Source organism: Moschus berezovskii, chromosome 23 (genome assembly GCF_049115385.1).
Source record: "Moschus berezovskii isolate FMDL1 chromosome 23, NW_MosBer_1.0, whole genome shotgun sequence".
NCBI classification, from domain to species: domain Eukaryota; kingdom Metazoa; phylum Chordata; class Mammalia; order Artiodactyla; family Moschidae; genus Moschus; species Moschus berezovskii.
The window spans coordinates 15,550,724-15,567,550 of NC_142482.1; the positions used below are offsets into that span (position 1 = coordinate 15,550,724).

A 16,827-nucleotide genomic window follows, 5' to 3' on the forward strand; every position below is an offset into this window, starting at 1 on the left:
GATGTCGAAGTCAAGTGGATTGAATACCAGAATATGGTCAACTACCTCGTCCAGTGGATCAGACACCATGTGGCCACTATGTCGGAGAGAACTTTTCCTAATAATCCTGTAGAACTCAAGGTCTGTGTCCCTACAGAAGTTAAGTAGGGTTAAGTTTATTACTAAACCTTTAAAAAAATGCTGAAATGGTTCTGTCATTTCAGAAGCTGAAGAAAAATTACGGTACCAGCCAGCAGGCAAACTATTTATTTATCCATCTTCTATTATACAGAGGAGATGGAAGTCGACACCAATACTTAAAACATCAGAGCAACAGCATCTTAAATTTATAGTCTCTTCGCTTTGCATTGTTGAGAGTTAATATGGAGGGTCTCTGGGAATGGCATTGCGGTGTTATTTGTGGGACCTGGGAGACACCCGGAGCTAGCAGGCGGCTGGGGCAGGAGCTGTGTGGGAAGCTTGTGCAGCACAAGGGTGGCTGGGCCTGTGCCTGTGGTCACATCCCGTTAGAAACGGCCTCAGAGGCTTCTGTGGTGCAAGATGTACATTCAGTATTTCACCGCAAATTCGAAAGGACATACCTGACTCCTGGGGTAAATGAGCTCCTGGTTTAGAAGAACAGGTGCTGCTACCTAAGGAACTGGGTCCATCTCTTTGTCAGAGACGTCACAGAGGTATTAAAAGATGGTGTAGGTGTATAAACTTTGAAAATAAGTCGACTCTTCTTGTACCTTGGGATTTATCATAGCAGATTAGTGTACTTTTATTTTAAGAAATGGCTCGTGTGAATATGAACAAGGTCTAATTCCTTGAACTGTGGACATTGTTTTCCTGATTGGAATTTCAAGAATGGTTCTAATCCAGGAGGGGCCCTGTTCACATGAGCAATTGCGTCCACGCGTCTGTACACAGCGTCTGTGGAACAGCTTTTACTCACACCGTCACAGGGAGTTTGTCCTTGGCACCAGGCTCCTTGGCACGTGTCCATGTGATGCTCCTTCGGGTCTTTCTGAAGCGGTTTTGTGTGATGTCTCCCAGTGTGGATAGTAACCGCTCCTGGCAGGAAAGCATTCCTCCCGCTTCCGTGACCACATCCACTGTGAACAGCGTCAGCACACGATGGCATTCTGTGCTTATTCACCGGTGGACATCCTGAAACGCTGCACTTTGGGTTTAGCCAACTTGTAGATTTCAAGTTCCACTTATTTTCAAATAGATTCATCGTCCAGAGATTTGAGTAAATTCATGCTGGCTTCTGATTAGAGCAGATGCTTAAATTATTGAGGTTTGACTACACAGATTACTTGCTGGTGCCTGGGATAAGACAGGATATAGGGAAAAAATACATCATGGGGAAATAACCAAATATTGGGTTTGCCAAAGAGTTTATTTGGGTTTTTCCATAAGATATTACAGAAAAACCCAAAGGAACTTTTTGGCCAACTGAATAGTTTTCTTAGTCAGCAAAACATTAAATGGAGTCCTTCAGAGAAATGTGTCTCCTCGAACATTTCCATGGACTTGTTTTAAAGCAGCATGAATTAGGATGAAATAATCAGTGTACACTTACTAAATGTGGAGCTATTTTATCAACATAATTTTTAGAAGCTCCTTGTTAATATAATAAACCTAATAAACATATATTTAAGAGATTCCCAAATTAATATCTATAACTTAGATAGTAATTTAATTATATGGCTCAAACTTTTATAATAATAGCAGGAACCAGTAGCATCTTTTTTTACTGTAAGATCTGCTTAATTTGGCCATGGGACACTGAAAGCAAATTTTAGTCCTGTCTGTCTGATGAGAATTCTGTTTTTCAAGGATAGACCATGAAATAGAGAAGAATGCTTCCCACCCTGTTTTATGAGAATTGCATCAGATGATTTTTCCAAAAAGTAAAAGCTAAAGTATAGCATTTGCAAAGTGTATCTTTTAAAGGATGTGTCTTCTTATTTGGATGAGAGATCCTTAGTAGAGTTGTGGTTCCCTGGTGGCTCAACTGGTAAAGAATCCGCCTGCAGTGTGGAGACCCAGGTTTGATCCCTGGGTTGGGAAGATCTCCTGGAGAAGGGAAAGGCTACCCACTCCAGGATTCTGGCCTGGAGAATCCCGTGGACACAGGAGCCTGACAGGCTACAGTCCGTGGGGTCGCAAAGAGTCAGACACGACTGAGCAACTAACAGACACTGTTATGGTTTTCATTATCCAGATGCCTGGGCAGCATATGTTAAATCGGGCTCACAGCCCTAATTACATCCTCTTCAGATCCCTTAGATCCTATTTACCAACTGGCTGAGAACTGGCATCCTTGATTGTCTATTTTATGAAGGACTGCCTTCCTGGGTAGGACAGTAGTAAAGAATCTGCCTGCCAATGCAGGAGATGCAAGAGATGTGAGTTTGATCTCTGGGTCAGGAAGATCCCATGGAGTAGAAAATGGCAACCCACTCCAGTATTCTTGCCTGGAAAATTCCAAAATCCCACTGCTTGGTGGGCTGCAGTCCATGGGGTCTCACGGAGTTGGACATAGCTGAGCACGCATGCCCCGCCACCCAGGGCAAGTGACAGAATAGAAAGCATTTGAAGTCATGACATTATGTGATAATGAAAACAGATTTTTGAAGTTCAGCTCTTCATTCATTTTCCTTTTCATTTCAGGCACTTTACAATCAGTATTTACAGTTTAAAGAAACAGAAATTCCACCAAAGGAGACAGAAAAATCAAAAATTAAACGCTTATATAAATTATTAGAGGTAAGAAAAAATTTCCTTTGAATTGGCAAATGTCTCCTTTTAAAAATTTTTATTGGTGTAGTTGATTTATTATAATGTGTCAGTTTCTGCCGCACAGCATGGTAACTCAGTTATATACCTCACTTATATATTTACTGTGCTGTACGGTAGGACCTTGTTGTCCATCCATTCTCTAATATTCTTTGTATTTGCTAATGCCAAACTCAGTCCTTCCCTTCCCTTCTCCAGCCCCTCCCCCTTGTCAGCCACAAGTTTGTTCTGTGTGTCTGTGATTCCGTTTTGTAGATAAGCTTTTCTGTGTCGTCTTTTAGAGTCCATCTGTAAGTGATACCATATGGTATCAAGTGTAATCTTGATTAATAGTCTGTCTTGATTTTTATTGTCTTTGCTTCACATCACCTTTTTGTGCTGTTTTCTCTAGATTTGGATAGAGTTTGGACGCATCAAACTCCTTCAAGGTTATCACCCAAACGACATAGAAAAGGAGTGGGGAAAGCTCATCATCGCCATGCTGGAGAGGGAGAAGGCTCTTCGTCCCGAAGTTGAAAGGTTGGGGCCGTTCTCTGCTCTGGGTGTCCGGTGGGGAGGTCCGCTTGTGGTGGGGAAACAGCTGAAGGTTTGGAGACATGCCAGCCTGGACCAGCATTAGCCTTTTCCATTTGCTTGTTTGCGTGACCTTGGATACGTCTTTCTGATTCTCGCATTTTGTTGTCTAGAAACTTCCAAGAGGTTTGAGGAAGAATCAGGGAAGTGATGTTGGAGGGGGGCCTGGGCTGGTGTGTGCAGTCGCATCTCATATGGCGGTTACAGATTTAACGGTCAGGAGGACCCGTGAGAATCTCTCCAGCTTTTAAGTCCCCAGAAGCTCATCCATACATAACATAGGTTAACCGTGAGCTTGCCTTGTTTCTTGGTATGTTCTGGGCTGTGGCCCTCTCTCCGTGGGCAGTGAGCCCTCTGTTTAAAGAAGGGCCGCGAGGCAGCACCCGGAGGACGTGTGATCGCTGGTTCAGTCCCGCCCTGCCTGTGGGCCCGAAACCATCCCTCAGCTTCCTCCTTTCTCTCCTGCCTCAGCAGGTGCCCTCGGAAGGCCGCCTTGGTCCTCAGGAGGGGTTTGTTGGACGGTCTGTCTCTGTGGTGGTCCTTCTGTTCCAGCCTGAGCTGTGCTGCGTGGGGCTCGTGGTGCGAGTCCCCGAGGCCGGCCTTCTGGCCCTCTGCGAGCCGCTGGCCTGCCCGTTTCCCAGCCTCCGCGTTTGTGAGATCTCGGCACTGTCTTCCTGTGGCTGGGTCGTCTGGGCCGTCCTCTCCTGATCGTCCTCTGACCTCAGCTCCAGTATGATTTCCTCCAGACACTTTCCGAAGTCTCCCAGGCCGGTTCAGGTGTTTGAGTGTTGACCCTCCTGTTCCACGTGGTCCTCCTCCACAGGCTCGTCTAGGTTGTAATTTATACATTTCTCTGCGATTGCTTGAATGAGGGCTGCCAGTTCCACAGAGTGAGCATGCAGACAGATTCCTGTGTTTGTGGTTCCTTGTACTGCCCACAACACCGGCTCTGCTACCCGGAGGCCCTCAGTATACTGATGTTCTCTGCACCCACACGTGGAAGAAGTGTGAGCTAATGCATTAAAGAGCCGAGGGTGGGTCTGATTTGTCAGGCCTTTATGACATCGTTGATGACACGCTTGTTAAAGCAGAGTATTCTGTCTGCATAACTGGATCCTTTTGAACCAGAACAAGCGCAAAATACCCAGGATGGACCTTTTAGGGAGGAAATAATTCTGGGTGGTTCAAATGAAATGCTCAGCTTCTAATCTGATGAAAGGATAGAAAAGGTGCCAGAGAAAGGGGGTAGAGTTGATTTTAGTCGTCAGAATAACAGCTGGATTTTAATTTATGTAAATAAAAGAATGCTGTGGTTAAGAGTTCAAGGTCTAGGAGCCAGTCAATCCTGGATGAATTATTAGCTCAATGCTCGTGCCATGTAATCTGAGATTCACTATCCTCTCTAGACTTCTGTTTCCTCATTTGTAAATAGGATGTAATAGTAGGAACCACGTTTGGTGGTTCTGAGTATGTCTATAAAATGATTAGTTAATTTCCTGGCACCTAACAATTGCTTCAGAAATGTTAGGTGCTGGCTACTATTATTATTTTGTGCTTTTCTGTTTACTAACTATATTTGACATGGCACTCTCAAATTCCCTTCTAAAAAGGACAGTGTCTACCTCTAGTTGGGGAAGCAGCAATTTGGCTTTGCAGTGTTGGGGATAGGAAAATATTTAGCTTGGCTGATTCAATGCCTTCATTTTTCTTGAAGCAACAAGTTTTTTGGCATTAACTCTGTATTGCAAAATAATAGCTCTGTGGCATGGGAGTGTGTAAAAGGCAAATGAGAAAGAGCCAATGATCTTAGGCCAGGTAATAACCTGTAGAAAGGAAAAACAAGCACAGACAAATTAAATCTCCAAGCCTCACACTGATACTCTCTTAGCACTTTGGTTTGAGTAGACCTAACATTCCTGGGAGCAGTTCCTCTGGAGGCAGGGAAAAGGTAACTGGACAATTTTCCAGTTAATGTAACCTAATCAGCAAATGCTGTGGTGGTTAAAAAGGGAAGGTGCTTTGCTTCTTGTCAAATTCGTTTGTTCGTAGGTGTTTATACGTACCGGTTTTTTAACCCTGTGTTGTTCAATACAGAGCTGGTTTTTCCAAAACGCTAGGATGAGGCTCTGATTGGCTATTTGTGTTCTTTTAGCTGATGATTGGTATTGCCAGAGTGACCTGATTGTACTTTGGCTTCGGTGAAACATCAGAGTTGTTTTTGAGGTGGTGGCAAGTGAATGACTCTTGGTGAAAATATTTGGCAAGTCTTGTCCAGTGACGCCCCATCAGCCTGCCTTGTCTGTACATGTAGGGCTTTAGTGTAGGCTACAAAAGGCAGACCGTAGCTAGCAAACCCATGGCTCTAGGCGGGATTCTTTTGAATAGTTATCAGCGTATTATTTTCTGTGTGTTGAATATGCATGTTGGGGCATATTTAAGGAGCCATTAAAAGCTGTAACAGCCAGTCGCCTCTTTTCACCATTAGAAGTAGCACTTTCTGCAGACTGTGTACTTTCTAGTCTACTTTTAATGGTGGAGGAAAAAACATCATTGCTGGATAAAGATGCACAGCAGTAGTTACAGTTACCGGAGCAGTGATTCTGTGTTTAGTAACACGACCAGCACTCGGACTAGTCTTGACTCAAATGAGAATTTCCTCTCAGTTCATTGTGGTCCAACCCTGATCAACTCCTGTATTAGCTTTGGCAATGAATCCTTTGATGGACACAGGTATGGAGTCCTTGGTGTGGGGTTGTGGTTTTTCTTTTGGTGGGCCGCGTTTTTCAGGGGTGGCTAGCTCTCTGACTTTGGAAGGAGAGCCTTTATTTTGTTTCTTCTTTTAGGTTGGAGATGTTGCAGCAGATTGCTCACCGAGTTCAGAGGGGCAGTGTCGTCTGTGAAGACAAACTGTTGCTTGCCCGAAATGCTCTCCAGTCTGTAAGTTCATTTCAGGAGCTGCTGGAATTGCTGTAGGGGGGTCGGTACATTCAGATGAAATAAAATCTTGTATGCTTCCCAGGTGGCTCAGACGGTAAAGAATCTGCCCGCAGTGTAGGAGACATGAGTTCGATCCCTGGGTTGGGAAGATCTCCTGGAGAAGGGAATGGCACCCTGCTCCAGTATTCTTGCCTGGAGAATTCCTTGGATAGAGAAGCCTGGTGGGCTACAGTCCATGGAGTCGCAAAGAGTCAGACTAATGCTTTCACTTTCATGGCATTCGGAGTGTAGTTCCCTGACCACAGATCCAACCCATGCCCCCTACAGTGGACACGCCGAGTCCTAACTACTGGACCACCTGAGGCTAGATTTGAAACTTAATTAATGTAGAATTAATATTGAATTGTTTTAAAATACAGGATTCTAAAAGATTGGAATCCGGGCTGCAGTTTCAGAATGAAGCAGAAATTGCTGGATATATCCTTGAATGTGAGAACCTTTTACGCCAGCATGTAATTGATGTACAGATTCTTACTGATGGAAAGTACTACCAGGCAGACCAGTTGGTACAGAGGTAAGGGTGCTTCTTAGTAAGCCTTGTCCTTCTCCGTGACTGCTTCATGGCTCCTGCGTGAAGAATGTGGTGTGACGATTTTATGAAATAGTTCTTGAGCTCTTTTTTGTTGAAAATGTGTGTCACATTAATTGTGTCATATTTCGGTGTGTTTAGTAGGTTTTGTTCTTCAAAGATAAATAGTAGAAAAAAATTTGATGATACATATAGTATTTAACACTGTAGTAATTAACCTACAGTTGAAATATTCATGTGTGATATTTGAAAAAGGGACAGTAATGAGAAAATTATCTTTTAAGTCAACTTATCAGTTTTGTGTTTATCTTATGAAAATGCTCACAACACAATATTGGGAAAATATATATATAAAAATTTGTGTCTCTGAGAATTGAATTTGGGGATACAAATGGAACATTTCTGGTTGTTTATAGTATATGTAAATATCTAAATATATGACATATATATAAGGCAGAAGCTATGAATGATGCTTCAAATGAGTAATTCTGCTTTTAGAAATCTGTAGTAATTCTGAATATAGAAAATATCTAAATAAATGTAGGGAAAAAAGTGTCCATATCAAAAATTTGGAATCCTGTGTGTCAAATAATAGGAGAATGAACATATACTATGGTAGTGTTGTAATTGCGTTCATTATAAATTACAGTTGTAAAGATCATATGGTAATATAGAATACTTGTAGTACAACATTGAGTGAAAAAATTGTGTTGTAAATTTTTATCAGTGTGACTATAATGACATTTTAAAATAGACTTTATTTATTTGAGCAACTTAGGCTTATAAAAACTTGCGTGGACAGCCTAGAGTTCCCATAACACCCCTTCAAAGCCGCTTCCCCTGTTACTGACATCTAGCACTAGTGTGATGCCTTTCTTACGGCTGATGAGCCAATATTGATCATTTTGGTAACTAGAGTCCCTAGTTTTAGGGGTCAGCTTTTGTGAAAAATACCTCTTACATTATAGCTTACGCATTTTTATTTTCTTTTCAGGGTTGCAAAACTGCGCGATGACATCATGGCCTTGCGGAACGAATGTTCCTCAGTGTACAGCAAAGGCCGTGTGCTGACGACGGAGCAGACGAAACTCATGATATCAGGAATCTCTCAGAGTTTAAACTCAGGATTTGCACAGACCTTAAACCCCAGCGTGAACTCAGGGCTGACGCAGGGTCTTACACCTTCCCTGACTCCGTCTAGCGTGACCTCGGGCCTGTCGTCGGGGCTGACTTCCCGCCTGACCCCGTCTGTCACTCCTGCTTATACGCCTGGCTTCCCATCAGGGTTAGCTCCAAATTTCGGCTCAGGAGGGGATACAAGCTCCCTGCAAACTCTGAAGCTGATGCAGATCCGAAAGCCCCTTCTCAAGTCATCTCTGCTGGACCAGAATTTAACAGAAGAGGAAATCAACATGAAATTTGTTCAGGACCTTTTGAATTGGGTGGATGAGATGCAGGTAAAAATATTTACTTTTACCTGAGTTTCAGGCCTTAATTGCTACCATATTTTTTTTTTTTTAAACTTCATATCTTCCTATTTAAAGGTGCAGCTGGACCGCACTGAATGGGGATCAGATTTGCCAAGTGTTGAAAGCCATTTAGAAAATCATAAAAATGTCCACCGAGCTATTGAAGAATTTGAATCTAGCCTTAAAGAAGCTAAGATGAGTGAGGTATGTGAATTTAAAGTATGTATGTATTTCATCCCAGCTTCTGCTTAGCTCTTTCTGTTAAGACCCTGTTGTCACAGGATAAAAGATACATTGCCAGTGAATCAGAATTTCTTAAGATTCCTAACCTGCTGTCTTTTTATCCCATGTTATAGATCCAGATGACGGCACCTCTCAAACTAACTTATGCAGAAAAGTTACACAGATTAGAGAATCAGTATGCAAAACTCTTGGTAAGTTTTTTTAACTTTCCCTTCCCTTTCTCTCTATATGGCAAAGACATGATTCTTACCATGATTCTCCTTATAAAGAATACATCCAGGAATCAGGAGCGGCACCTTGACACACTCCACAATTTTGTAACTCGTGCAACGAATGAACTTATTTGGTTGAATGAAAAAGAAGAGGAGGAAGTTGCTTATGACTGGAGTGAAAGAAACACCAGCATAGCCCGGAAGAGAGATTACCATGCTGTGAGTGCAGCTTCTGTGGCTGAGTGTTACTAGCGCCTCTCAGGCTTTATCATTTCCTCACATATTTATTTCAATTAGGAATTGATGAGAGAACTTGATCAAAAGGAAGAAACTATTAAGTCAGTTCAAGAGATAGCGGAGCAGCTGCTTCTGGAAAATCACCCAGCCCGGTTAACCATTGAGGTGAGTCACAAAGTGTAATATGGATATTCGAATATTACCTTTCAGATTCTTTTATTGTTTGTGGATAAATAGAAAAATGCAAACTGTCAAAGTTTTACTACAACCTGGCTCAAAAATAACACTTCTGACAAATCACGCTGGTGCGCCTTCAGTTCTGCATGAAGTGTGCCACCCATCTGTGCCAACCCCTGTGGCCAGAGAGATGTAGGACAGTGACTGTGAAGGACCTTGACTTGTCAGGCTTTGAAATGAGTTTCTTTTTGACCACGTGATGTGGCGCCGGATGTAGCCTTGCTGGGTCCCACTCACTTAACTAAATGGGGAAGTTGCTCCTCACTCTAGAGTTGTGTGAGGAGGAGAAAAGTGTTCTGTTACTACTTTGTTCAGTTCTTGATACACAGTAGGTTCTTAGGAAGTCCTGCTGCTGCTGCTGCTAAGTCACTTCAGTCGTGTCCGACTCTGTGCGACCCCATAGACGGCAGCCCACCAGGCTCCCCATCCCTGGGATTCTCCAGGCAAGAACACTGGAGTGGGTTGCCATTTCCTTCTCCACTCAGGAAGTCCTAGTTATTATTATTTCATTTACTAGTTCTGTCCATGCTCTGGCTCTGATAGGAATGTCCTCAGGGTGTAACACACATTTCAGACCCAGAAGGGGAGGGCTGGCCTGGAGCTTATCAGGCTGCCCGTGAGGTGCCGGTGGGGTGGGGGTGGGGGTTAATTTTTAGGTCTGATATCTGCTAGTTAGTGACTTTCTAAATGTGCTGGAGGTTATGTAAGAGGGGGAGAAGTATCAAATGTGGACAGTTGTATATTTCCAGAGGAAGAAAAATGAAACTCTGCTTACAATGGGATGTGCCATTGAGGACAGGGATCTGAGAATCTTTGTTCCCTAAAATAAGTTGTCATGACACAAAAGATTCATGAAATTCTAGACCTCATCTGGAGGTCTGGGGAATGTTACAGCTGCCCTTTTTTCATGTAAAAGTGTGGTTTTCATCCCCAGGAAATGCCACATAGAAATGTTAAGGACCTAGAAGAGTGTGGGGTGAGGGCACTAGGGAAAGGAGATTTGAATCATGATGGATCTGGGTATACTTTTATACTATGGTCAACTAGAAGTGGGGTATTCCTTAAAGTGGAGAAGTGACAGCTGCTAGGAAGTGCGATTAGAGGTTGACTTCTGATGGGAATGGATGAAGTGGATGTAAACCTGATTATCTTTAGGTAGAGCTGTTAGTCTAATTAACTAAGAGGCTGTGGAAGAATAAAATTAAGCCTTAGTCATCTTTATGGTTCTTCAGGCCCATCTAATGTATTGTAGGCGATGGCTAGTAGTTATTTTGTATTTTATGAGGAAAAGAAGCTAATAGTCTAACAACACACAACGTGTATTTTATAGCCAATTTACTCTAAGTAGCTTAATTGGAGGGAGCACGTAACGTGATCAGGAAGTGTTGCCAGATTTCCACGGTTGCCTTGTACGTTCCATCCAGAAAGCTGCCTGGACCTAGCTCAGCGGCCTGTTTCTCCAGGAGGGACCGTCTTATGTAAGACAGTCGTTAGAGCAGCTAGGCCGCCCTCTTCTGGAAGCCAGGAAACTGCACCTTAAATAGGAAAGGGTGTGTCCTGTTTCCCTGTAAGTAGGTGCCTTTCCTACAGTAGTTTTGCTGTCATGAGAGAGGCACCTTGTACTGAATAAAGATTCAAGTAAAAAACATTTGAAATAAAACTTCCTAGTATTATCTCTGATATGATCCCATAATTACACTGATAAGGGATTGCATAAGCTTTTCCACCCTTCCCAAACAGTCACGGTAAATAGATTTATTTTTAAATAGTCAGATAGATCAGCCCCACTCCTGCCAAGAGCTTCAAGACTAGTTTTGGAAGCAAAGACCAGGAAAAAAACTATACACCATGTACTTTGGTGTCAGAAGGGGGATTTTATTATCCAGTAATACAAAAATTGAGAAAGCAGAAGGACAGAGGAAAATGGAGTGAAGGGGGTGTGTCTGAGGATTACACACAGGAAAATGTTGGATAGCTTGCATCCATCTCTAAGTGTTAAACAAGTCTGCCTGGAAAAACAGCCCCAGAGTTAGCATTTTTCATATATGTGACAAGAAAAACATGTCAAGAAACTGAAAATTTAAAAGAAATTGGACTGATTGAAAAATGTATGCGAGACAGCAAAAGAGACACAGATGTATAAAACACTCGTTTGGACTCTGTGGGAGAAGGCGACGGTGGGATGATTTGGGAGAATGGCATTGAAACACGTGTATTATCATATGTGAAACGAATCGCCAGTCCAGGTTCAGTGCATGACACAAGATGCTCGGGGCTGGTGCATGGGGATGACCCGGAGGGATGGGATGGGGAGGGAGGTGGGAGGGGTGTTCAGGATGGGGAATACATGTACACCTGGGGCAGATTCATGTCAGTGTATGGCAAAACCACTATAATATTGTAAAGTAATTAGCCTCCAATTAAAATAAATAAATTTATATTAAAAAAATGAAAAAGAAAAATGTCTGTTTAAACTTTTAGGACTGGCTTTGTGCAAGTGGGGATGCTTAGATTAGCGGGACAGTTCACGTCCCTGATTCTCAAGTCTCTGTTAAAGGCATCTCATCACCTGTGTAGACCTGAGAAGCCTGGGTGTGTCTTGCTGTGCAGACGGCAGCAGTGACTGTGTTTTCTCTGGCAGGCCTACCGCGCGGCAATGCAGACGCAGTGGAGCTGGATCCTGCAGCTCTGCCAGTGTGTGGAGCAGCACGTGAAGGAGAACGGCGCTTATTTTGAGGTACAGAACAGTCACCGTGTCGGCAGGTGCTACTGCAATTTCAGCTGAGTTACAGGAAACATTTCCATGGTGTAATGTTGGGATGCATGTATGTCTGATTGGGGGGAAAGAAACCAAAATGTCTTCATTGTAGGATAGAAGGGTTCTATGTCCTTTAGGGTAAATGGAAGCATTTTAATAAAGAAGAAATACTTTGAAAACCACTTAAAATGTCAGAAAATTGTAACTTTGTCCATGCTTCTCTTTTTGAGGTATAATTTTACTAGCGGGAGCTTTTTTTTCTCTTCTTCAGAAGTTTTAAAATATTCTTGCAATTTCACTCCCACTTAACAACTGTTTGGGCTTCCCCAGTAGTTCAGCTGATAAAGAATCCGCTTGCAATGCAGGAGACTCTGGTTCGATTCCTGGATCAGGAAGATCCACTGGAGAAGGGACAGGCTACCCGCTCCAGTTTTCTTGGGCTTCCCTGGCTCAGCTGGTAAAGAATCCGCCTGTGATGCAAGAGACCTAGGTTCAATCCCTGTGTTGGGAAATCCCTTGGAGAAGGGAAAGGCTACCCACTTCAGTATTCTAGCTTGGAGAATTCCATGGATAGAAGAGCCTTCCAGACTACAGAACATGGGTTTGCGAAGAGTCAGACATAACTGAATGACTTTCACTTTCATTTAACAACTGTTTAAGTGTTTATAGATGTTCTAAAGTGAAATAGATGTTCTGTCAACGTGATACAGGGCCAAGACCACAATGTAGACACAAACTTTGTCGTATAGATGTATTATTTTTCATGTTCTTTTCCATTGTGGTTTATCACAGGATACTGAATACAGTTCCCTGTGCTATACCAGTGGGACCTTGGTGTTTATCCATCCTATATGGCATAGTTTGCATCCGCTAACCCCAGAGTCCTAGTGCTTCCTTCTCCCACCTCTCCTCCCTCTGGGCAACCACAGGTTTGTTCTCTGGAGACATAACCTTTGGACACGTAGCATTCACTCATCATCATCCAAGTTCAAGAGTTGGTATTTGGTTAAAGGAAGGGCTCTGGAGAAGAAGTCTTGTGGTTTCCTTCTGTTGCCATGTAGGAGGGGTACACACAGGACTCTGGTACTCAAACCTAACAACTGGGGGCTTTGCTGACGTTTCATGTACTTTAACTGCCCATTTGCATCTTTTGCTAGTTTTTCAATGATGCCAAAGAAGCCACAGATTACTTGAGGAATCTAAAAGATGCCATCCAGCGGAAGTACAGCTGTGACCGGTCCAGCAGCATCCACAAGCTGGAGGACCTTGTTCAGGAGTCAATGGTATGAGTAGGAGACCCCCAGGCCTCGAAAGGGAGGCGCAGTGGGCTAGATGCGTGCCTTGTTGTGTTTCTGTGTGTGGAGCTTCGCATTTTATTGGTACTCTTGATGTTTCCGCCTCACTCAAGCACTTAAACATTCAGTTTTAGCACTTTTCTCTTTTTGGCAACACAGCAGGAGTATTGTTTGATGTGATTGCCTTAGTATTTTAAAATGTTCTCACAATGTTTTGTGTGAGTATATGTGGTTAGTCATTTATTCCTTAAAGACTTGTCAGCATTTCTATATCCTAGAGAGTATTTTTAGTGCTGGGACTGAACACAGCAGACAAGAACCCTGCCAGGGGTGGGATGCAATAAACATGATAAATTAGTATAATAGCAATGTATGTAGTCTGTTAGATGGTGGTAAATGTGAAGGAGGAAAGAAAACAACCATACAACAGAGGGGGAGAGTGGGCGGAGAGGGGCTGTCGGTTCAGACGGGCTGTGAGGGAAGACTCTTCTGGGGAAGCTGCATTTGTGCACAGCCCTCAGAGAACAGAGAGCGCACGCTGTTTGCTTCTAAAACCCTCTGATTTATTCCTCAGGAAGAGAAAGAAGAGCTTCTGCAGTATAAAAGTACAGTGGCGAGCCTGATGGGGAGAGCAAAAACAATCGTTCAGTTGAAGCCCAGAAATCCTGACTGTCCACTCAAAACTTCTCTTCCGATCAAAGCCATTTGTGACTACAGACAAATTGAGGTACTTTAACTCCTAGAAAGAGACCTGTTTCTGGCATTGTTCATATATTTAAAAAAACAAGGTCATATTGCTCACCAGTGGTAAAGTTTTCCACCTTAAAAAAGACAAAAAAAACCTGCCTAGACTTGGTATGGAAAGAGACGAATACCACAGTGACCACATCTGGTTGTTCTCTTCTTCTTTTAAAACCAGATAACCATTTTCAAAGATGATGAATGCGTTTTGGCAAACAACTCTCATCGTGCTAAGTGGAAGGTCATCAGCCCCACTGGGAATGAGGCCATGGTCCCTTCTGTGTGCTTCACCATCCCTCCTCCAAACAAAGAGGCAGTTGACTTTGCAAACAGGTTTGTGTGCATTAACTCCAGATGTAGGGCTGGCTTTGGGGGTCTCTGAAGGTTAAAGAAACAATCAATGCTTTGACAAGGCTAATAGAATATGAGTTTGAGCAAACTCCTAGAGATAGTGAAGGACAGGAAAGCCTGGCATGCTGCAGCCTATGAGGTTGCAAAGAGTCAGATAAGACTTAGCGACTGAACAATAACACCACTGGATCAGAAGGACCTAGAGCTGGTGAACCTGGGATATGTCTCAAACACAGAAAGAAACCGTCGCATGTGCTCATGGGGAGTGGAAGGGCTGAATCTGAGTTTTCTTCTGTGTGTTTCAGAATTGAGCAGCAGTATCAGAATGTCCTGACCCTTTGGCACGAGTCTCACATAAACATGAAGAGTGTGGTCTCCTGGCACTATCTCATCAGTGAAATCGACAGAATCCGAGCGAGCAATGTGGCTTCAGTAAGTGCAGATCTGCACGTCCACCCAACCTGTCCCAAGATGCAGGCCTTTGTCATGAGGAGTGGCCTTTGTATTTTCCCTTGAGTAGGATGAGGTGCAGCAGATCATGATGAAAGTCATTTATTCAGTGAATATCTGTTACATGCCTGTTTTATATGAGGTACTTTCTAAGAGTTGGGGGATCTGGAAACCCCATACTTCATTCAGGGCTTCCGTTTTCATTGGGAGACATAGTATATAGTGTTTGGGCATATAGACATGGGTGTAGTTTGATTCACTTATGAAGTTTTGTAGTCTTGTTTTCCCTTGTCTTTTAAAACCTAAAGTTGTGAATGAAGAAAAAAATAATTTCCAATGGTTTTCTATTTATGACTATTTAATATAGACTCATGTCCCATGAGAACCACTTGAGAGCAGTCCTATTGAAATTTCAGCCTTAATACTATAATGGATCATTTGTCTTCTTTAGATAAAGACCATGTTGCCTGGTGAACATCAGCAAGTTCTGAGTAATCTGCAATCCCGTTTTGAAGATTTTCTTGAAGATAGCCAGGAATCCCAAATATTTTCAGGCTCAGATATAACACAACTGGAAAAGGAGGTTAATGTGTGCAAGCAGTATTATCAAGAACTTCTTAAATCTGCAGAAAGAGGTAAAGGAATCCTTGCCTTTTCCCCGCATGAGTGTTTAGTCCAGGCTGTTTTCTGTCATCAGTGGGACTCTCAGTCTTCGGTGTATTATGTCACTCAATAGGTAGAAACAGTTACTGAAGTGTTAAATGGATGTTTGAGATAGGAAGATTCAAGAAGGAATTAATTTTTTTCCAAATGATTAAGTAGTAAAAAACTGCCAACCAAGTTATATGACAGTGAATTCTTAATGCATCCACTTTTAATCATTTTCACTAGTTTGCAATATAATGTTCAGAATGATATCTTAGTTTCAGACAAGTTTCAATTACTTTTTCATATGTCAAACTTGGATTTTTTAAAGAATGTTTTTTTAAGAGAAGTTTTAGATTCACAGCAAAATTGAAAGCAAAGGGCAGAGGTTTCCTTTAACCAAACCTGGATTTTATATAGGGGTTGAAGGAAAAGATTTTGTCTTGTTAATGTTTGTCAGATATAAATTTTATTCCAAATTCTTGACCCGTAAAACTTAGAGACCAAAAAAACTTCAGTAGTAATACTCTAATTTAAACATTATCTTATGACTAATTTGCTATTAATATATTTCACATTTTTGTGAAAACAAAACAAACCAATGTATTACTTTCCTCAGACATCTTCAGTCAGATGTTGGTACTTTAAGTGGCATTAGGGAAGTTGTATTAACTCTTTGTAAATTGTAAGGTCCACAGTTTCAAGGTTTATATCCTTGGTGTGGGTTTGTGGTGGTAACTGGTAACATTAGTCTGACTAGCCATGTCTCAATAATGGTAAAATTGCCTTATTAAATCATGAATAAAAACATCCAAACGACAGCAAATGAGGTATTTTCTAAACATTATGTTTACTCTCACAGAGGAGCAAGAGGAATCGGCTTACAATCTCTACATCTCTGAAGTTCGAAACCTCAGGCTTCGGCTGGAGAGCTGTGAGGACCGTCTCATCAGACAGATCCGCACCCCGCTGGAGAGAGACGACCTGCACGAGAGCGTATTCAGGATCTCGGAGCAGGAGGTGAGGCTGCGAGCGCGTGGCCGAGGTCAGCACAGAGGAGGGTCTTGGCGACCTTCACCACTGACCCTGTGACCTCTCACGCAGTCTCTGCTGGGGCCACCTTGTGAGCTCTGACTGTATGCCCACGGCTGATGGCAGGCGAGGATCCGTGGTTCAGTTCTGCCTCTCACTGGGTGAACAGGGAGCACTGTGTCCTCGCCATTTACATGGAGGCTGCAGGGCCTCTCCGTCTGGCACTTGGTGATGTGTAGGTGTTTGGGCCCCAGGGGTGTGTGGTGAG

The 16,827-nt window shown here is 42.8% G+C and overlaps 1 protein-coding gene across 24 annotated transcripts in view; it reads left to right on the forward strand.

The window, feature by feature from the left end:
- DST (dystonin) overlaps positions 1-16,827 on the forward strand; it is a 542,031-nt gene that overhangs the window by 345,194 nt on the left and 180,010 nt on the right. For 22 of the 24 annotated variants that reach the window (XM_088831326.1, XM_088831327.1, XM_088831322.1 and 19 more), the window contains 17 exons: positions 1-120; positions 2,665-2,760; positions 3,182-3,309; positions 6,207-6,300; positions 6,720-6,874; positions 7,884-8,346; positions 8,434-8,562; positions 8,715-8,792; positions 8,871-9,032; positions 9,111-9,215; positions 11,929-12,024; positions 13,203-13,328; positions 13,915-14,067; positions 14,260-14,414; positions 14,738-14,864; positions 15,334-15,517; positions 16,390-16,547. In XM_088831326.1, the coding sequence (XP_088687452.1) occupies positions 1-120; positions 2,665-2,760; positions 3,182-3,309; positions 6,207-6,300; positions 6,720-6,874; positions 7,884-8,346; positions 8,434-8,562; positions 8,715-8,792; positions 8,871-9,032; positions 9,111-9,215; positions 11,929-12,024; positions 13,203-13,328; positions 13,915-14,067; positions 14,260-14,414; positions 14,738-14,864; positions 15,334-15,517; positions 16,390-16,547 (2,529 nt within the window). Of the gene's footprint in view, positions 121-2,664; positions 2,761-3,181; positions 3,310-5,785; positions 6,094-6,206; positions 6,301-6,719; positions 6,875-7,883; positions 8,347-8,433; positions 8,563-8,714; positions 8,793-8,870; positions 9,033-9,110; positions 9,216-11,928; positions 12,025-13,202; positions 13,329-13,914; positions 14,068-14,259; positions 14,415-14,737; positions 14,865-15,333; positions 15,518-16,389; positions 16,548-16,827 lie in introns of those variants that run through there. The other 2 variants (XM_055406679.2, XM_088831325.1) reach the window with 1 other exon arrangement.